Genomic DNA, 23,279 nt, shown 5'->3' on the forward strand with positions numbered 1-23,279 from the left:
TTATCTGAAAACAAGAACTGAATTTTTCTGAGACCCAAGACACTACCCTTTGTGCATCAGCAAAACAGCATTTCATGTATACCTATTTTGCACAATTTATTGTCAATAATAAAATACATCGGCAAAGTCTGAACTTGAGGTTTCAGTCTTAAATCTCTCTAAATTCTTGGTGTTTGAGTTGAAGTTTGGGAAGTGCATTTGCCTTACATTCCTTTATGTATTTTGCACTGACCATCTACTATGTATCTTCCTGATAAAGTGACTTTGAACTAAAATCAAAGAGTAAAACTCCTTTCTGTTATGGACCAAAGTTTTGATGTTACTTTTAAAATAAGTAAATAACAAATCTGGAATAGTGATACTTTCAAATATACTGGATGCTTAAGGAACATGACCTACATTGTATTAATCCCGACACAGACATTACCTGAGTAACTTATGCCATGATGGTATTAATTCCAGTGGTAGCAAATGGCAACATATCTTTGAAATTTGGAGCAAGGGCAATGCAGTAAATAAGAATCTACTAACTACAAACAGTGCCCTACTAACTAGTGTCCTGCTTATTTATTTACAATTCACCAGGACTGAACCAAATAACCATTTTGACTCTCTCAGTCCATACTGCAGGGTGAAAAACAGATCATAATTTCATCTTAGATTTAAGAAGGTCAGGCTCACTGAGCTGCCTTTGTATGGTTTATAACGTTAGAATAATACCTTACTACAATGATGCCTGAAACATGGAATAAGATTGTCTATGAGCAGCAGCCACACTTTTTAATCTTTACAGCAGCAGTTCAGCAGTGGCATTTGAACACGCCATGATATAGTTACATCCTTTGAGATGCAACACCTGAAATGCCTTCCTTATCTTTGCACATCCCAGGAACCAACAAAAATTTTTCCAATAAACATGATAGGCAGGTAGCCAAAATACAGCTTTCTCTGTAAATTTAGGGATATCAGACCCTGCTTTTAATTCTCTTTGCTGAAACACAAGGCTTTGTCTAGACACCAGCCTTAATGGCACTCTCTTTGCATACAAGGCAGGTCAGGGTATACTGGAAGAATAAGGATTGTGAAAAAACCTGTTTGGGCTTTGGCAAATTAGTAGTACATGTTCTCATGTTCTGTAGACAGCACAGTTCTTGGGCTTCGGTACGACAGAAGCAAAAAAATGCTACTGTCTTTTTGACAAACTTTCCCTGCCAAAAGCCATCCTCTCTCCAGCTATTAGCAAACCAGCCTGAAGGCTTTGTTCAAATCTCCACCTTCTCCTACCAGGAGATAAATTTTGTTTATTTTGACTCAGTTTGAGAACCTGCATACTTTGGACTTTGAGTCACCAAGAACAGTAATACTAGTTTTGTATTTGCCACTCATCTTTTCTACCAACTCAGTGGTGCTACTTTTTGACCAGAAACTAATTAACATCCTGCCTGAACACTGCAGTAGAGCCTCTTCTCTCACACTTCCTGTAAACAGTAAAACTCAATCCTACTCCCATCTTCCCTTTAAAATATTTTTCTCACACCAAGCTCTTGCACAACTTGTACACTACAGCTTGTGTGCAGTGGTCAGACTGTAGACACCTTGTGCACATGCAGTCAGTGGCTGCTTCTGCTGGGTCAGACTCTCAGCTATTCCACTCCCAAGGCTTATGGATACAGACTTCCAGGCAGCTGGGTGAATTGAGTTTGAAACATCATTTTGACAACAGGGCAATTGAAGAGACTGAACAGTTTTCACTAAGAAATTTATGATGAATTGGTCAAGCCTTTGGTATGGTGGCAGGGTGAGGTGAAAGGAAGACAAAGAGGGAAACAGATTTGATTGAACACAAGTAATTTTTCACTCACTTAACTCTGTTGCTTCCACATAGTTCCTCATCTAGTTAGAAAGTCAACAGGCCCAGACAACATTTGATGTAGACAGGCAAATACAAATAGCAACATTTAGTAAATCAGTTATGAAGATTAGCTTTGCCTTACAACATCTGAGCAAAACACAAGATCTAAAGCTCAAATGAACTTCATAATGTAGGAAAATAACTAACTGCACTTTAAAGAAAGCCTAGTAAAATTACTGCACAATCAGAAGGGAGTAATTTATTAATATGTGAAGATAATGTATTTCTGTTCCTTTTAGTTAGGCTTGGGTCTGAAATATGAACCTTATATGGAAAGAAGAAGTCATTTATTTGGGAAAGCTTTTCAGCACTTTTGTTTCACACAAATGATTTGAATGTTTAAAGCATTGAAGTAATTTCATATCTAGGTGTTAATAAAGAGATGTTGTCTTTTCCATCTTTCATACTTTTATTAAGCTTTTAGTGAAAATGCAGCTGCTAGCTTATAAGCAATTCAAAAATTACATATATACAAGCTGGCAGCCATTTTCACAGTCTGGCAAGTAACACATTTCCATAAATAACAAAGAATTCAGGGTCATGATATCAGCTGTTCAGAAATTTTAAAAAGTCGGATTGTGTCTATTTTTGCAGTAACTATTTGCTGCATTACTTTTATTTATGGCTTGAAACTGAATTTAGAAGTGTTTTCCCTGAACTAACCAACTAACTGGCCTTCTCTAAGCTGTTTTCTCATTTGACTTCCATTATCTGTGTTCACACTGAGGGCAGTGGATGACACTGGCCCACAAGCTGGACCTGCAAAGGTTTGCAAACATCTGAATCTACTCCTCATGCATTTGCACGGACAGATTGCACGCACATTGGGTTATTCGTTCACATACAGGATCAGCCTCCCTGTTATCTCGCTTTTCAGATGTACAGCATTAATTGCATTGTACACCAGCTTCAGGTAATCAAACATAGCTGCATGTATGAAAATGGTAACATGCAGTGGGAAATCCTGTTGGAAGATTTTTGGTCATTACCACTTTCATAGTTCTCAAGATTTACCATTATCTACTCCTTAATTCTCTGTTTTGACCCCTGTTTAAAGTTTTCTTTTCCTTTGTGGACTTTGCCAAGCTTTCGATCTGAAAATGATTCTATGACATTGTCACTCTGCCTCCTTTTAAAAGAAAAAAAAATCACATATATAATTCTGTGAAAACAGAAGCAGTGCCCTTAAAAGAACTAAGGAAAAAGGGGGGAAAATAGTATTTTTGACCAACAGAGTGAATGGACAAGATAGGGGTGTTATTTTCTTTTCTTTTAAATGACACATGAAATATGCATTTCACATACTTCTTCCTCCCCAGAAAAGCTGACAATTTTTCTAGAAAGAGACAGGAAGCTCCACTTCTGGGAAAAAAACCCTAAAAACAACAAACACCAAAACTGTCTCAGATCTGCTCCATTAATTTTCTCCCACAAACATAAGTTACAAGCCATGGTAGCTTAGGAGCTGAATTTGACAGTCCCATTAGCTCATGATTCAGGTAACTAAAAAAAATAAGGCATGCTACATTTATTCACAAAAACTGTGAGACTACCCTTATTATTTCTCATTTGAAAATACAAGTCAGGTCTCCTCGAAAGAATGGCTTGTTTCATTCTGTTATATTGGTGCGGGGGAGGGCGGTGGTGGGGTGGTCACAAAGAGGGAAAAGATTACACTGGTGATTGTGAAAGTACAAAAACTCAATGGGCACAAAGCCATACACAGAAATAAATACAGCAAAATAAAAATAAACGGGTTTATCCAGTCTGACTGCATATCTGCATATCTGGCATCCCTGAATCAGAATATGGTATTAGTTTCAAGAGAATAATCAAGCAATTTCTTCACTGGTTTCAGAAGGCCAGATACAGAAGACTCTCTGAAGAAGAAGAGTGATAATATGGTAAACCCAGAAATTAGAGAAGTGTATATCTCTTTGATTTTGATTCATGAGCAAAGATGTTTTTCTTCCTTTTTTTTTTCCTAACTGCCACTAACTGTATTTCTGGTCTTCTGCTTCAAGGGAGCACCAAACTTCTAGGGGATTTCCTAAGTGGGATTACTAGTGTTTCTTTAGTTCCTGCTAGCTGCTTACAGTTGCACCTGTGACAACTTAACCAAGTTGGCTGTCAATGACCTGCAACCAAACATGAAGATTTAAGCTCCCTCAGAAGCAAAGCACATGGATGAAATGTAACCTCAGGGTGGGATTTCTTCTTTTGGCTGAAATTGGTAAGGACTTCTAAGTTCTAAGAAAGAACAGAAAATCTAAGAGACTAAAAACTTTAGTCTTTTTGTGAAGAGTCTTCCCATTCAGCTTTTGCTGAAGTACAGTCATAGTGCAGAATGTAATTAACCCCTGAGTAAGGGAAGAATGGGAAAATAGTTTCTCTTCTCTTCTCAGGAAAAGCCTTTTTGGGTGGGAGGGTGGGAGTCAAAACAGAACAGCACCACAGCTTAGAGAGAGGCATAATTAAGCTTTCATACAACATCTGTATCACATTTACACATGCACTCACTTGCAAGGAAGCAACAGACATCAAAACTAATGGAGAACATCCCAACTCTCCAAATGCAGGAAGAACGCTGCAGCTTTCCCAGCTGTGCTCTTGGGACTGTAAAACAAGAGATTGGCAAAGGAGCCTATTTTTTATTACTTTTACTGTTGTTTTTGGACAGGTAATGTTACAAAGTTCTTAAACAGAGTTATCCTACTGCACCATGAGAATTATGTACACCAAGACTACTGGAAAACAATGGCTGCAGAATAAGCCTCATCTTCTGGTTGTACGCACAGTAATTGGTTCCAGGGTCAGCACTGCAATGCTACAACAAAGAGCTGTAGCTTTAGGGTAAAGAATAAACAGCAGAAGTTAATGGAAGTTCTGTTAATATAAATGCCTCACACCCCCAACCCCTTCCCAATGAAAGGCAGAAAATAAAATATTCTGTATAAGCAAAACTGATTATGAATCCAACATGCAACCTTAGCTCTCAACAAGCTGTTAATTTAGTTAAAGAAATACAGCAAGTATTTTCAAGCAAACAACGCATTAATATTTTGAAGCTAGTTTGACAAACATTGTGCTTGCCATGGGTGCCAATTTATTTATGTAAAAAATACAGGCAAAGAAAGGTGTCTGAAATTACACTGTTATTCACAAAATACCATTACTAGAGTACAGGCAACTTTGTTCAAAATACCATGTATGATTGCTCTGGTGAATCTAAACATCTGGGGCAAGTTATCTAACTGGCTTTAGTGCCTTTGAAATGACATGCTACATTTAAGCTAAGAGGTCCAGTCACACCAGTTTTAACAGTCATGTTTTCAAAGTCCAGCACTTTATCATTCTGACTCTTCCCATTCAATGACATTTCTGATAAAAGTATATTTAATCCTTTTCCCCAGGAAAGTGAAACAGATGTAAAGGTACAAAGTTTTCTTTCAAAGCTTTTCTCCAAATGTAACAATTATCTCCCCACACTCAAACACTCAGATGAAGAGATACAAAGGAATATATATATACACACACACATATGTATATATATATATCAAATAATTCTTGTGATTTGCCAGGTGAAACGCTAAGACATGTAACATATCAAAATGGAATGCCTCATTTCTATGTTTTGCTGTTATCACTTCTCCTCCCCTTTTCAGTTTCCACTGTTCTCTAGAAAGAAATTTTTCGTGTTTTTCTTTCGCCTGCTCTGCTGCTTTGCATGGCTTCAGGTCCTGGGACTACTCATGCAAGGTTGTGGCACGGGCACTGTGTGACCTCCTTCCCCAACACTCCCATACCCCTGTGTGAACACAATGACACTGAGCTACAGCGCCTCCTTCCTTGGTGCTCCATTTTCTCTCTGTGGTCACTCATTTCCTTCCTTTAAACAAGACTCTGTTTTCCAGTGCCACCTGTGCCCACATAGGCATACTCCCCACAGTGTATGCACATGCTGCTCCAGGCCTTGGCTATCCTCATGGCCCTTCTCTGGCTGGTAAGCTAACACCACCTACACAAAGACAACGTGCTTTTTAGCTCCAGCTTACTTCCTTGTGCTGTTGATTCAGCTTTTTCACAAGGCTACTCCTTAAGCTCCCATTTGCTGCCACTCCTACATAAACCACCTATAGTTTTGCAACTAACAAGAGCCTGAATCCAGACCAGTCCCTTCAAGACAAACTCTTCCATTACTTCCTTCAGTTCACAACCACATGACGGTCTCAACAAGCTGGATCAAAGAGAAATACTCCCAGCCAGGTCACATCCATCACCCCACAGCACCCAGCTCTTGGTAGCATCAGACTGAGTACCCCATTCACCCATAGCAAAATTTAGATACATCGTGAAATGGCACTTTGACTCACTCTCCATTCATACCCTCTCCAAAAGTAATACAGATTGTTTGTCTTACAAAGTACATGCTATGAGACACTTTTGATACCAAGCATCAGAACAAACAGTTCATGTTAGAAAGCAAATTGACAGATAGGGCAGTCACTGCAGAAAATGACATTTCTAGCTTGTGCTTTTGCATGGCCCCCACTACAACAGGGATCTCTGGAGGACTGTCAGCAGCAGAAATCTGCTTGGAACTATGAATGAGCTTCCAGAAGTTGTTGTTTACATCACTTAGATGCACCTCTAGTAGCAACACATCAGCCTTTTCCCACTTAGATCTATTAATCTATACTTATTACATAAACTCATATGCTTTTTGAGTATGTCTTCATTTTCTCAACCCTTTTTCTGCTTGATGGACTTTTTAATTACATTATGTTTTTGGCCCATTCCAACCTTCACCTCACACAGGTATTGTGTTTCGCTTCTTCTGGTTTCTAAAGGTCTCAAAGAAAGTTGCAAAACTGGAATCTGAGTAAATACTTTATGAAGGGTAATTTCCATGATGCCTTGGTTGAGTGATATTAGTATTTCAACTTACTGAATATATTCTAATTTTTTTTTTAAACAAAATCTTGCTCGAATATAACTGATCAAGAAAGGTCAGCATAGCAGAAAACTTTAGTAGCACATAACTTCATTATGCACTAGTAACACTTCAATTCCATTGTAAGACTTAGTACTAGGCACTTGCATGCTGGTAACGTCAAATATAAAAAACCTTAATAACTTCACTTGTAAAATAAAGTGATTATGTTTGAATGATAGCTAATGTGTCATACCTGTGTGTATAAACTACTAAAAGAAAACCACTGTCTATTTCCTACAAAATTAACAGTTTGGAGGTTTCTCTGTCAAAAACATATTTAGCACTACAGTAATAGTGCACTCATTACTCACTTATGTGCACTCATTTTGTCCCAGAACAATCCAAGTAAAGACTAATTTTTTCCTGCTACAACTTCACTTGTCATTCTGTGTCTGAGTATCTTTTAGGGCTTCTCCAGGCTTCAACAGTACTTAAGGTTAAGGCATTTCTGGGAAATTGCTGTGCATGTGGATACAGGCATGTGCAAGGGCAAGAAACTTCTGCAAAGAATTTTAAGGGGTTTAGGATTAATATGTTCCATGTGCAATGTAAGCTGTACTTCCTGAATTCTCTTTTAAGGGAAGAGACAGATCTGTTTGCTTTATTATCTGCTTATAAAAAGGCTTTACTACCTACTGAATAAAGGCTAAATTGCTGAAAACTGCACACATCTTCAGTTCGGTGGTGCTAGGCACCTAGCAAAGCATGCAAAAGGCAAAACCAAAATACAGCATCCGCTCCACTGTCTTGGGGTACAGCAGGCATGGGAAGAGATGAGGTCTTCTACATCTATAATGCTTAGTCATGGCATTCAGTCTTTCACCATCATGACACTGGCATGCAACCTCTACTGCTGAAACACTCAGAAAATGTTTCCCAGGGTGGGACAGGAGGAAGCCATTTAGACCTGAGATTCACCTTTCCAGAAGAACCCATATATTTCCCTTGTGGTTATGTTTTTACTCTCTCACTAAATATTTAGGTTTTGCTGACAACAGCTTGCCTCAAATGCTGTTTAAGCAGTAAGACATCACAAGACATATGCTATCCTAAGATAACACACACCTCTGAAGTGTTGTTAGGTGTAGCTGATGCCTTCAACTGCCTCATGAATTTGTTATCTCAAAGAAACACAAGGTTTTGGAGGGTCTTATATTACAAACCAACTCCAAATTTGGTGTTTAAATAAATAAATAAATAAAATCAATCCATGATTTTGCATCCTTTGGAAAAAAAAAGAGAGACAGAGATCTGACTTGGAGTAAACCCTAACTTCTGGCTCCCACACAAGACTACAATTTTAGCTTTATAACTGTGATATGACAAATCGATTATTTCAATGCTATTTATTTGTTACTTGAAGTAACAGAGATAATGAAGTAATAACTGAGGTTTGAGATCACCAATCTGGAAAACAAAGTCCCAAAAGCAGGAGGGCAAATCTTCCCACCCATGGGTCCTGTACAAGGAAGAGTATTCAAGAGTATTCTCATGCTCTAAATCCATGTTAAATAAGCAGCCGTATCCAAGTTACAATAATCATCAATTGAGAGAGCACTTTTGTCTTTCACATGGACACTTTCTAAATAGAGATTCTGCACTTTAAAAGGACGAAGGGTTGGATTTTTGCCCTCTGCACCACTAAAGTGTAACCGAATCCATTAAAAGAGTATCCCACAAAGGACGATTCTGAGACTTGCTCCTCCCCTAGTCTTATCCCCTGTAAAGTTTGCATTCTATAGTACATTTCAGGATATGCAATTTATACTGGCATCTGTTACAGAAAAGAAAGATTTCTCTATTATTCTCTAACCTCAAGCCATTAAGTGCCAAGTGGTTCAACAAAGCAATTAACAATGATTCCAATCTGACTGCTTGTATGTTTAAAATCAAGCCAGCAGTTAAATGTTTTGCTGGATCAGGGCCAAAGTATTTTGCAATTTGCCAGTTCAAACCCATGCTGTCTATAAACAAGGAAAACAAATTCACCATGAAAGTAAGTTCCCTATACATTTACAAATCCATTCAAGGCATTGGAAATAATGTCTAGATATCAGTCACAAAGTATGGCACAGTAGCAATGACACACAAAGTACAAGGATCCAAAAGTCTCATTCAAAGCCTAAGGCACTGAAAATTATCATGAAAACCTCAAGTTTTCCTCCACAGTTTTAATAAAATTCACTATATGCTTTTCATCTCCTCAAAAATACAGACTTGGCACTGATAAATCTTGTAGGCAATCAAAATAAAACTGAGAATAAGAAAAAAGTTATTGATGCTTCCATTGTAAAGGGTTCCCTTAACTGCAGCTAAGCTGCTCTTGACTTCTACTCATACAACTCATACCACAGTCTGGCCCATTCACAGTAAGGCAATCCAGTGCTTGAATGAGACTACTGGGTTAAAAAGTAATAACATGAAGTCAAGTGCGACCTAGTAAAACTTGTATTTGTGAAATGCCTCTGCAGAGAAACACATCACCTACCAGTGCTAGGCCAATCCACACATTACTTTTATACCCTGTGCAGTGCTGAAACTCCTCCACGTTTCAGATCCCACAGAATTTAGCCAACCGCATTCACTGAGAGCATCTGCTGCCAAATCTAATGCGCTAACAAAGAAAATCTGACTTTCGGTTTAAGACTGATGAAGGACAAACTGTGAACCACAACATTAAGAACAGCAAAAAGATTTAACATTAAAGGTATCTATACAAGCTGCCTTGTTAACAGTAATTTACAGCTCAGTATAATCCCACTGAACGCAGTCAGGGCACTACCGAAATATCTGGGTATCAGATTAAAACACTTTCATTGCAATTTTCATTCCTGAATATTGTTTTACTAGTCTGGTGGGGGGGAAGGGAACTCTTGGTCTCTGATCAGGAACTGCTTGAAAATAAAAGCACTACACAATGTGATCTTATGACTATAAATGTCATAAAGCAGTATTTCACATGCTATAGTTTGATGTAATAGAAACATTCAGTACTAAGAACTACTAGAGATGCAAAACTGACTTTTTTACAAGGCAGCAAAGCCAGGGTAGGTGTCAAGAAGTGAGGGTTTTGCCAAAGCTGAGTTTCTGTGCAGCTGGATTTCGAAGTGCACATCCCTATATGCAGACTTATAATATTTGCTGAAGAAGAGCTAAAAGCCTACTATGAAAACCAGAACCCTGAGCAACTGACAAACATAAAGGGGCATTTTTGTATGCCCAAACTGAAACTAAGATGGCTAATAGCTTTCCACGTTCTTGGAAATATTTTTTGTAAACGCTACTGTATGGCAAGCCTGGAATGGAGAATGATGACTCAGGAAGGACTAAACATAGACCCAAGGAATCCTTTGAAGCAGCTCCTGGGACAACATTTCCAAAAACTGGAAGCAGTAGCATGAAAACCTAATCTTGGGCATCTTACATAAGCTTCAGGACAAAGCTTATCTTACTATCACCTATCTAAGAAACCACACTTGCTTCCTTTTTTCCTAACAAATAAAATAAAGGCTGGGTAAACATCTCTCTCCCTTAGCATCTGGTACAAATTTTCTTCCAAGCTGAGCTGTGTTTGGGTTGCCTATACCACAGAACTAGAGCTACAATAAACTGCTAAACAATACTCCTGCCTGTGTCTCCTGTTACTGTATATGGTAACCTGCAGAAAAGAAACACTGGCAATTAAAGCTAAATACAGTAGACGTATCTTTGACATGCATGAAAGTTCTTCAGTACTGAAAACCCCCACTGAAATGTTTGCCAGGAATAAAAGCTGTGCAACAGTTGGATTAATAACTTCAAAATGCTACAAAAAAAGTTGTCTCTGAGCAACAATAAAGGCATTGTCTACTGTGAAAAGTCATTAATCTACTGAAGCATCTCAAGATCAGCCAGCAATCCTCAGTTCTAACTTGAGCTGACTGTGTGTTATCTGTTCCTCATCACCCTGCCCCATTTCAAGAGGAACTTGAATTACCATTTAACACTTTTGCTGGCCACCCACATTACATGAAACTGAGTAAAACAGGACTGAGTAACACAGAGCAAAGCGTGGTAATCGGGAACACAGTGGAATTTACCCAAGATGCCTAAAGAGCAATCATTAAACATTCCTTAGTTGGTATGATGTCAGAGTACTGACTAAAGGGTACATACTGCATTATCCCAAAGCACTGCTGCCCTATTCCAATCAAAAGCTTTTTGCCTAAGTTTCTTGAAGCACAGCTCACATCATTAGCCTAAAATACAGAAGAATCAAAAAACTTCATGTGTGTTAGGTACATCTGCCATACCTCTAGATGTCCTATGGCTTTTCCCTCCTCTTGATACACACTGGAGTGATTGTGGCTACCAGAATTTCTCTTGTTATCCATTTTTGGGACAATCAGCTTAATTTCAATTTTGTTCAATTTCCTCAGTAGTTCTTCCCATTCACATCAGCCCACAGTTAAAGAAAAATAAAAGCAAAACCTATTGCTGATGGCAGCACCACAGGAATATATATACTCACACAGGAGATATCCTCTGCAATTCTGAGGAGTATATAAGAGCCCAAAGGGGAGGAAAGAGGTAATAAAGTGCTGCTCTGGAGATATACGCAGGCCTGTAAGGGGCACAAATGATGTTTCAACCTGCAGTGCTTTACAGAGATTCTTCAGATCATGAGAAAGCAAAGCCACATGCAGTATGATATTAACACACCATCAGGACTGGACTACATACAAAGCAGATATAAAAGAGAAATTTCTGAATGGTACTAGTAGGAATGTTCAAACTGGTATATGATTTAGTCCTGATCCACCAAATTTGCTTTAAAAACAGCTGAAACTTTGCAAGGTTCCAAGTAACACCCAATGGATCTTACTGCCAAGCACAGGAGCCTTGCCTCTGTCCAGTTTCCCCTACAATTTGCATCATTAATCTGCTGTATTTTGAAGTCCCAGAGTTTCATTGATCTCACTAGCATTAACAGTCAAAACAAGTAGTTTCGCTTGCAAAGTTGAGCGGGTTTTATATGCCAACTCCTCAGCAATGCCAGAATTAACTGCTCAATGTATAATCACAACATAACACCCTTATCTTTGCAGTTCTAAGACACTGTTCCTTCTTGAAACTAACTCTTTTCTTGGAAGCCTTGAGCAATAGTTACCAGTTGTCCAGCACTGCCACATTGTCCAATTCATTATATGCTTCTTCAGCAAATCAAATATGCTAAACAACTTAAACATACTTAAGACAGCACATATAGAACAAGGTATCATTTGGTGTATCATTCCCCAAAAGCACTGCCTTCAGTGGCATGATTCTATGAGATTTACCATCTGGCATGAGAAGTATCTGAAGCATAATTATTCAAGATACATAGCAAAAATTTTTGATTTTTAAATAGTGGAGAGAAGTTCCCCTGTACACAAAGAAACATTTTTTCATATAAGAACAATGAAGTCCTGGTACTGGATACTTGTAGCTGTTTTATGTACTCATGTAAGCAACAGAAAACAACAACTAGGACTATCTTTCTCTGTTCTCTGGAATTACTGTACATTTTTATTTTTATGATTTAACTGGTTTATGCTTACTGTTCCTTTCTTCCTCAAAATTACACTCAACACTTTGCTAAAATATTAAAGCAAATCTAGATGATTTTTAGTTTTGAATTATTTTAAATAAAAAAACTGCTGCAATTACACACTTTCCATTGAAGTTTCAGCTTTTGGATTGTTATCCTTTATATCTAAGCAAAACAAAGTCCAAATTTATGCTTCATAAATCACTTCTACTCTTCTTCCTCAGAACTCACTAATCCTATGATTTTAGTCAAGGATTCCAATTTACAGATAGGATTTTCTTATAACATGCCTGGGATAAAAGGTATTACATCCCCTACTCTGTATAACCTGTAATTCACAGGCAGCTGTTTCTCCTTCAGTTTACTAAAAAAAAAAATACTAAATCAGTAACTGGCCATGAATTTCTAAGAGTTTCTGAAATGTAACAAACACAAAGAAAGGTGTCCAGACCTTCTGTTTTTCACATAGAAGTCCTCTTGGAGTTACCCACTTCTGAGTGCAGAACACCATGAGCCTTTACAGCTTCAGTGCAAGCCATTCAGCATGCTGGCACTGCCTTGGAGGGCTTGAACGCCAGCACCATTCCACACCTATCTTCAGCCCCCATCCTCTTTGAAACCTCATCACACAGCGTAGCTCCCTTCACCAAGGTCCTGCTTCTCTCTACCTTCCCGCTGTGCCTTCTCTCCTTCTTGCACCTTACTCTCATCTCTTGTCTCACCCCTTCATGGAGCTTATGCTCCTGAGGAAGTTCCACCACCCCACCAGTAATTCCTGATATAATCAAGTACAGCCACGCACCACTATTTGGTACTCGTGGTTTGGGTTTTTTTATATTCTGAGCAGTCTAGCAACTTGTGTTCACCCACAAGCTTCTTGGCCTGAAAGCAGCATACACGGTCCAGCACAACAGTCCTCACTCGCAACCAGCCCCTTCCTGCAGCAGCCAGTGTAATAAAACCAGCATGTGTGCAGTATGAGTGAATCAGTCTCTCCTTGACACATTTCAAAAATTCAAAGCAGTCTGACAGAAGGAAAAAGAAAGCCAAAGAGAAGGGAGAGAAGAGGCAGGAGATAAAGAAAATGGACAAGATGGTTTTCACTGGAAGCAGCATTCTGGGGTGCAATATCCTCTCCTTTCCCTGAGGGTAGAAGCAGCATTCTTCTCCTTTATTCCTATATAACATTCCTTTTCTTTTTTCCCCTTCCTAGATTATTTTTAACATTTACTTCCACTCTTGTCTGACACTTACATGCAAGAAGTACCACCTTTATGGCACTCCCTTACTGATGGGCTAACATAGGTCTGTGCTTTAACTATGTGTGCTGAGCACCAAGCGGTATTTAAATTGTTTTCACTTCTTTTCTTCATCTTCCCACCTGCCAACAGCAGTAACAGCCTCAAAAATTATGCTTCCTGCTTCACTGCTGGACGGAAACAGTTCATAGAGCCTAATGTAACAAACTGTAACACCTTCACTGCTAAACACAGCATGGTAATGAAGGGGCTCATGCCTTAAAAACACTGACCATTAAATTACACTGACATATCTAAAACTACATTTTAGTTGAGAAGCTGAAAGATTATAAACATAATGTTTTCTCTTCGCTTTTATCAACAAATGTATAATCCCTCTCTACTCTCTCAATCATAGCTCTGGGGCTCTTTTTAGGGAAAAATAAAAATCAGAAAAACACCCAACCCATAACCTTAAATTGGGGAAGAGCTGAGCAACAACCTACAGGTGGTCCAAACAGCTTGAACTCAGTGAAAATTGAGTGAAACTCAACTCAGTGAAAACTCAAGTTCAGTTTGCTAGTGGCTTGAATGATAAATAAAGACTCATCTGGGGCAGGAAGACCTTAAAAGTATTCAAAGTCTGCTCGCAACAAAGTAAGAGTGCTCTGAGCCACCTCTTCCCACATGCCTATCACACAAAGCACACATACTTCATGCATGACCTTTGTATGACTACATCTATCTCTAGAAAACTCATTTTACTCTCCTTGCAAACAGATGAAATACACTGTGTAGTCAGCTAGTTTACCTCCTAGCAGCTGATAAACTGGGTTTGCAAACATACACCCTCCACCCCCTCCTTGTGTCTGAGAAATCACTACTTTCCTAGCCAAAGGCAGCAGAGACAGATTACCAATGTGATAAGAAAAAAGAAGTGCCTGCCCTGGGGGCTCTATACCCCATTTCACGTGCAAGGTGCAATTCTTCTCCCAGTAAGATCTATCAGTACTTCCCAGCCCATCACCCTCAACCCCAACACCTGTTGGTCATCAGTGACCCACACAGGTCCATTGTCAGCTTCCCTGTTACAAGACACTGCGTTAACAGGACTACTCAGATTATTAATACTTCAATGAAGAAAGAAGTACTTTCAGCTGTGTCAAGGCCACAACATTCAATACTTGGCAGTCTCAAGGCCCCTTTTTGACACAAGATAACATAGTAATGTGTCAAAGGGGGGGAAACAGTAAAGCCAGGAATGGAAAAATAATCCAACAGATACTATATAACATTAGGAGTAGCACAAGATCTTCCTGACCACAGCCTGAATAAAAATAATACTGTAGAAATAATTTCAGGAACAGGGACCGAGAGCCCTGCTTGCTCACTTCCACTGGAGAGGGAGGCTGGCTGTAGGGCTAGAGCACGCTCTTGATGGAAAAGCTTCACCTGGAAGAATAACTGAAAAAAGCTGCAGCAAATGATAGCTAGCTACAGCACTTCTAGGACAAAATGTGCTTCAAGGCCATACCAGAATACCTGATTTTAGCAGGCACATACATGAGGGTGGAATTTGGCCTATATTCTGTACACCTTAAGTTATTGTTCACAGGGGAGGGAAAGAAAGCATTGAGTTTAAACTCTTGAGATTAAAACTAATTCTACAGCTTGCTGGACAGAAGAACCTCAGTTCCACAGAACGCAATATAAGAGCAGTGACAGTAAATACACCTATCAAAAAGAGACAATTGAGAAAGTGAAGTCCTGAACACTGACCTATGAAACCTCCTTTAAAAAACAAACAAACACCACAAAAAAACCCCCAACAACAACAAAAATAACCTCAACTTTCTTTCAAATTTAAGAAGACCTCTGTTACTTGTAAAAAGTGTTCACTTCATTGAGGCAGTGATTTGAGTTAAATAAACTCTACTAAGAAGCAAGGGTAACATTCCTCTTGCATTAAAACATTTCTTATTAGCCAGTTAAACACTTGATTAGCTCTTCAAGTGACATTAGCAAATATAAAATGAAGCAGCCACCCTCCTCAATTACTGCAAACACATCCTGTTTCCAAGATGCACCTTTATTTAGGCCCATCACTTTGTTGTTTCTTTACAGTTAAAGAAGATGAGAACCAATTTGGTATCCAAATAAACAAGCTTCCAGGTGTTGGCTACTAACATCAGTTAAGCCAGAAGCTTTAATTCCTGAGAGGAAACTGCTGTGTGACTCTAACTCACTCCTTTCACTCCTCAACAAGGGCTCAAAGCTTGAGTTGAGGCAAGAAGCAGGACAAGCAGAGAGAAGAGACAACTCTTCTTGTTAGAAATAAAGTGCTTAATATGGAAAGTGTATAAGAACAGTTTTCCTATTCGAACACCATGCAATAAAGTGTTGTGGTATTTTCAGCCCATCTCCAGAGAGGTGGTATTCCACCAGAGCAGTTTTGATAAGGACACTGTACATCACACTGCTAAAACATGTCATCCCATTTAACTCTAGACAAAGCTGCAGTTTTATTGCCACATCTTGTGTCAGCAGTACCAAAGTGTTTCAGGTGGCAGCTGATGGATTTTCACAAATAAGTATGCATGCTCCCATACTTTGTTTAAGTGTTCTAGAATTCAACAGCAGATGGGAAAGCCAAAGTTTGAGTCTTTTAAAAGAGCAAGCAATCATGCTGAAAATATTTAAGTCAGCTTGTCGTTAGGACTTTTTGGAGTTGTTTATGGAAAGAGCAAGAAAGCATTAAAAAAAAAAAGTAGAGTTCTTGGATAGATTTATTTTCTGTTCTAGTGTGCACCCAATTTGTCCATCAGGGACTTGATCCAAAAGCAAAATCAAGTTTAGGACCATCCCTGTAAATTTAAGGACAAAAAGATGGATTTAATTTTTCAGAATTTGGAGCTCTCTTCCCTCTACACCTTAAATTTGCAAGTCAAATTTCCAAGCAGTGTCAGCCCCAACTTTAGTTGTCCTAAAACTTGCACAAAATAAATATAGCCCACATCACTTCAAAAATTTATGAAAAACATGTAACAATACACAATTCTGGAAAACATTGCTTTGTTGCTGCGGGGTCTGAAGCCAGGAAAAAGGGCAACATACATAATATCCTGAAAGAACAAGGTAATTGAACAAACCCACCCTCTTCCATAATGGTGCAGATTACTTCATCCACAATGGTCTTGAAAACGAGTTTAACTCTATAGATAACTCTGTTCTTCACAACAAAAGGAATGAAAATGAGAGGAAAGCATTATTGTTCACCACACAGAAACCAAACAAAAACCAGTAGAAGGGCTAGCAAGGAAAGAATGGTTAATCTCACATTTCTAAAAGGGTATTATAAACAAAGCATGGTGAACAACAAAAATAAAGGATTAAAAAAAAAAAGAAGATACAAAAGTGCTTAATGGTGTTCTTTTAAATATTTACTTTGCTGCTATTTAGAGAATAATTTGTTCCATTTACTAGCATTGGACTCAAAGGACTGCTTTAATCCAGAGAGATTAATTATAGCCTTTGGAGTTATAAACACAATTTGGGAAGTGAAGCATAGAAGAGGAGAGAGACTTCTCACACTGGTGATTAACAAGTTTATGTGCTTTGGGGCTACACTGCACAGACTGTGACCCTGCTACACCTGTACAATGCAGGCAGACTATTGCACAGGACACCCATGAACTGAGGAAAAACAGCACCCGAGATACCCAGGGAAGGCACCATCCTACCCTACAGTGTTGCTACAGGCAACTAAGGTACTTCTCAGGTGTCCTTCACTGAAATACAAGTTCACTGGCACATTATGAAAACGGCATCTGATCTCACTTTAATACCTGCACCAGAAATGAGTCACCATGCTGAGACAAGCAGAGAGGATGGGACCCCATCCACACTGCCTTTAAACCTCTCACATGCTTTCATATGTTTCACCGTCTGCTCGTTACTGTGTCCCACACCAGGAGACACAGGGGCCAGCAACATTAGCAGGTCAAGGCTGGGAGCGATCTTACCTAGCAAGGGGTTGGCTGCTCCTTCCTCTGAGCTCTCCTCAGCCCCTTCCTCCCCCAAACCGGACGTGGCAGAGTCCTCTGGGGCGGATGCGGAGCCAGGAGTGCTGGGCCCGCTGACAGACCCCAAGTCACCTTCCTCGCTGCTGGAGCCATAGCGGTCAGGCTGGGCAGCTGTTCCACCCTCACTGCAGCTCCTCCGCTCCTTGCGGTGCACTCGGGAGTGCAGCACCATTTGATGGTAGGTGCGGAAGATCTTTCCACACTCAAAGCACTCGGTGGACTTGTTCTGGGCAGCGCGCCGGCTCTGCCGCGAGGCAGGGCGGTAGTCCAGATCCCCTTGGGCAAGTGGGCAGCTCTCCCCTGGTGCGGCATTGCTGGTTTTCTCCAGGCGCCCACTGGTGCAGCTCTTCTTCTTGGGGTTGCTGGGCGAGTCCTGGTCTCGCTTGCGCTTCTCCTGGTTGACAAGGATATACTCCCTCTTATCCTTGTCATAAGTCACATCCGCATCTGCGAGGGCCTCATCCCATCCCACATACTTCACATACTCCGAGGGCTCTACTACTTTTCCTTTAGTGGCCAGCTGCCAAGCTTGGTAGCTACTGACTGGATCCAACTCGGCTACTCTTTTCCCAGGCTGTCCTCTTGTAACTCTATCCAGCACTACAGATGGCTGTAGATTGAGACACTGCAAGAAAAACTGCTTCGTTACCGAGCTCAGGCTCCCATCAGTCAAGCCCTCAGCTTTATCCCCAGTGCTGCCTGGCTGCACCCGGTAGTGAACAACGTTATGCGCTTTCAGGCTTTCCATATTTGTAAACAGATTTCCACACTTGGTGCAAACTTCATATAGAGATAGGCCTGTCACAATTGTCTCCTCTTGTATCACATCATTGATAGTGGCTATGAGCTCCAAATCATTTTTTGGTTTGTTTTTGCTCCCAGACCTGGGGCCATGTGACTTCATGTGGTTTTTGAGAAACCAGGGCTCTTTGAATCTCCTGCCACAAATATGGCAGCCGTGATCAAATGAGCCCCTGTGCTTTTTCATGTGAGCTTTCAGGAACCACGTTTGACTGAAGGCCTGACCGCAGACTTCACATGGAAACTCACCCGCACTCAGCTCACTCTTGCAGTTCTCAGTATAGGCCTCCCCATTGGGGACCTGAGCTGTTATATGGTCCTTCTCTATGTGGTTTAACAGCGTCTCCTCCCTTAGGGTCATGTAGCTGCACAACCTGCACTTGAATGGTTTGTGGACCTGGTGCAGGTGCTGCTCCAGGTCTTTCTTCCTTTCAAATTTGTTTTTGCAGAAGGTGCACTGGTAAGAGGTCAGTTTGCCATCCTCCTCGGCTGGCACTGTCTCCATGACCTCCTTCTTGCTGCTTCTCAACAAGATCTTGCTGCTATCAACCTGAGAGGTACCATTCAAGATCTTGTTGCAGGCAGAAGTACTTTTAGTGGGGCTGGTGCACCCGCCAAGGCCCTCTGAAACGCCCATCTCCCCCAGCTGCACCTCTCCCATCTCCACCTCATGTCCCTGACTTAAGGTGCCTGTCCTGTGACTACGGATGTGAATCTTAAGGTTGCCCTTTTGGGAAGCTCTGTGATCACAGTAAGGGCATTTGTAGGGCTTCTCACCAGTGTGCTTCCTCATGTGCTGCGACAGGGAGCTCTGAAAAGGGAAACTTTTACCGCAGATGCAACAGCTGTGGCACATGGTCTTGTCAGTATCCATGTCGTTCTTGCTTAGCTTGCCAGGGCTGGAGGATCTCCGTAACTCCATTTCTGCCTCTCTGCTACGATCCATCTGTATTACTGCAACAACAGGTAAGCGGGTCAGGAGGACAAAAGCATGTCTGGCAGCAGAGGTGGCCTGGACTGCGTTTTCAATCATACGGCTCTGCAGAGAAGTGTTTTTATTGCTTCATTCTCAAGGTAACGCTTCTCCTTTCAGTTGCTCAGGAGAGTTCAAAGCAACAATTTACTTCTGTGTGCTGTATAAGAAGATGGCATAGATCACCTGAAACAAGAATAAAATCATACAAATGTACAAATTGTTAAGTATATTCAAATCTATTTGTTTTTAATTCAACAGCTTCCATCACTCACCCCACATTCAGAAGCATCCCGTACAACAATGTATTGCACCAAAAAGCAGCAGTTTCTCCTTTTGCTGATACTATAGACTTCAATGATAAGTGTAATTACTAATAAGTAAAGTCCATAAAAAAGAAAACATTCATTTCCATACACTGATATCAAAATGTCTTGAACAAAGTGCAAACTTTAAAAATATTTTTGTTTTAAAACCAGGCAGAAGTGGCTAAAAATACACCTTAAATGTGGAAAACATTTCTTGAGGGGGTTATTACACTTTAAATCTGTGGCTTTACAGTCATGTGTAATTTCATATAAAATACTTACTTGTCAAAGATAAAAGGCTCTCCTAGAGACTTTAGCAAGTATCATATTCATACTGGCAACTACATTTCTTTGCGTCTAAGACAGCTCTGCTGTGCTTGATGTGGCACACACAGAGCAGGCGCAGAGGTTGAGGACGCTCAGTGCTTTGATTAGAGAGCAAACAAGAACCCAGAGCCTGACAAGCATTCATGAAAACTAAAAGCTACCTCCTGATGGACAAGGAAGAAAAAATCCTCCAAGGGTAAAATTTAGTCTCAAACTAAGAATGAACTGATAATGTGTGTAGGTGTCAAACTACCCTGACAGCGAGTGATTTATGTCAACACAATTTACAGGATATCACAGCACCACCCACCTCAATGAAACAGAATCTTCAGCATAAACAAACAAAACAAGAAACAACTCTGATTAACAGAACAGCTTAATAAAAATGTAAATATTTTTGTATTTTGTCATGATTAAATGCAAGGGTCAGTATCCATCTCAGCGCAAGATGAAACACATCAGCAATTCTCCACCTTGTATATGGTAAAAAACAAGTGGTCAAGATTCCCATAGGTTGTTTCTTTTCCAATTACCACACTGCATCACAAAATCTTCCCCCCCCCCCTTACATCCTCATTAAGGACTACAAACATCACATGACTAACATCAAAGAACACAGCATTCTCTAATGAAGAGAACCGATCTATTGCCACATTAAGAATATATCAGCTTCTTAAAATGTAGCTAAAAATATGCAGAGCATTAACAAAACCATATATTCGCAAATCCATCACTTGACACTTATGGCTCACAAAAGAGCTACAGATCTACAATTTCTCACTGTTTTCACCTGTGACTCTTCAATATGTAAATAAATAGTCTAACCACATCACCAGCATGAGCTTAACAAAAAGGTAAAACTGTAACATTTATAATCTCAGTTACACACTAGAGAACAATTTCGTTACATTTAAATTAACTTAGCCTTCTTATTTGCTAAAAAACCATTCACTTCTGGGTTTGATTTTCTGCACATCTAGTATCCATTCACCATGCTAAGAGTTATCAAACAAGATCAACCCAAACCACCTTTTCTTCAGAGAGCTAAAAATATTTAAGGGATGAGTTACAAAAGCAATTTCATTTCTTGAATGAAGCAATTTTTTATTATTGCTAAAAAAAAAAGAAATTTCACAAGTTCAGAAGTTCATATGAGCAGCAAGTTTACAAACTAGAGCATCTAAATTAATCCTGAAATTAGCTATTTAAAACCAAATTGAGGGACAGCCTCAGAAGACATTTCCTGGCTATATAAAGGATGCCAACCACTGAAGCTGTGGCTGTACCAGAAGGTATAAACATGAAAAAACAGCAAATACAAATGCAGCTTACCCTGCATATTGATGGGAAAAACAATTCAGAATAACATCTTATTTATTTGACCCATAATCTAACTCTGTCAAGTAACAACTCATATTGTCTTATAATCAAAGACTTAACCTAGAACTCATTAAATCATACATCAGGTAACTTCTTGTTAAAATATACTATCATGTTAAATTCAAACAATAGGTTCTTCAGAAATGTTCCACACCATTTCAGGGGGAAAAAAAAAGTTTTGGGGACAGATTTTTTGAGGTTATTTTATACAATGTTTTCTACATTCTTATTTTTCCACAGTTTACACTAGTGAGAATATGAGAATACTGCTTTTACTGGCAGGCTGACTTTAAACTAACAACTTTTTCCAAATTTATTTTTAAATATAGGTCCCATTTTAACTCAACTTTCTACAGCATTTGCTGTCTGAAAGTTCAAAAGAGCTCTAAGAGTCAAACTTGGACAAGAATGCTATATGCAGCAGTTCAAGCACATATAAACCCAAAGCTTCAGAGTCCCTTTGTTTACTTGGCCACATATTCCCTGGGCTTAGTCTTGACATATTTCACTTTAATTATTTATAGCATTTTCATTAATGAAACTTAGTTATGAAAATGAGGGTATGAAGAAAGCATTACTTGTAAGAAGGGTATTAGCCACTCACAGGAGATCCCCCTAGCCCTGTAATAAATTAGGCCAGGGGATCGAGGGGGAGAGAGTTAAAAAATTAATGAATTATTTTATTAGTGTAAAATACTTATTGGAATTGTTACTGTCTTCACCAAAATATTCTGAGAAAAATTCTTCTGTCTTTATTACTTTATCTCGGCCAATGCACTGCAGTTTATAACTTTAGAAACTGAACTAAAGTATTCCTAGACTTGAATTATTTGTATGCACACACATTTAATGCTCATAGAATTTCAAGTCTGATCTTCCATAGACAAAAATTCCTTTGGGAGGAAGGCTGTTCAACCAACTTGAGCTTGCTTTATACAGTCTGTGAAAGTCTACCTTAAGTTTTGGTAAATCGACGGACACAAACAAACACCTCACCACTCTCCCTGTATGTCTTCTGAGTGCCACTTAAAAATTATTCTTCTCTGCAGGACAGCAAAGACAGTTGACCATTGGAAAGCAGTACATAGAATACCAACTTTGAAAAAAGCTTCAATTTACACCACTGAGCATACAAAATAAGGGTAAAAACACTTGTAAAAAATCCTACCAATAGGAAATAAAATTCTGGCTTAATAATTTTTACCTCAATATTAATTACCAAATATCAAAGGTGACACAAAGGATGGAAGACATCAACTCATAAATGAAATCACACCTATTACTCCTTCACTGAGAGTAAAATCTTGCCATAGCTATTTTTGTTTCTTCCTGGCTGACTGTGATGATAAAAATAGTTGTGTTTTGAAATAATTCCAAATCTGAAAGTATTCTGAAACAATTCTCTTTCAGCACATATGGAATGCAGCCACCTCCAGCTACCCTCAGGCTACCAAGTGCTTCATCTCTCAGTAGTTTCAGGTGGTAACAAGCAACCTTTCCCTGCTTTGGTCCAAACTCACCCTGGAGTTCCATAGCACTGGTTTGTCACACAGAATCCACAGCAGAGTCACATTCAGCCTGCAGATTTCTCCCAGACTGTCACAGCACAGAAATCCCCACTAGCAGAGAGGCAAGCTGTAAGGAAATGCAATTGAATGTAAACTGCAAATTGACACGTAGTCTTTAAAACATG

General features: G+C 39.5%; 1 protein-coding gene across 4 annotated transcripts in view; it reads right to left on the reverse strand.

Moving 5' to 3' along the window:
* Positions 1 to 23,279, reverse strand: part of ZNF516 (zinc finger protein 516) — a 99,155-nt gene that overhangs the window by 37,673 nt on the left and 38,203 nt on the right. For 3 of the 4 annotated variants that reach the window (XM_071554930.1, XM_071554932.1, XM_071554931.1), the window contains exon 2: positions 17,738 to 19,757. In XM_071554930.1, the coding sequence (XP_071411031.1) occupies positions 17,738 to 19,631 (1,894 nt within the window). In that variant the 5' untranslated portion in view covers positions 19,632 to 19,757. Of the gene's footprint in view, positions 1 to 17,737; positions 19,758 to 23,106; positions 23,222 to 23,279 lie in introns of those variants that run through there. The other variant, XM_071554933.1, reaches the window with a different exon arrangement.

Source organism: Pithys albifrons, chromosome 4, assembly GCF_047495875.1.
Source record: "Pithys albifrons albifrons isolate INPA30051 chromosome 4, PitAlb_v1, whole genome shotgun sequence".
NCBI classification, from domain to species: domain Eukaryota; kingdom Metazoa; phylum Chordata; class Aves; order Passeriformes; family Thamnophilidae; genus Pithys; species Pithys albifrons.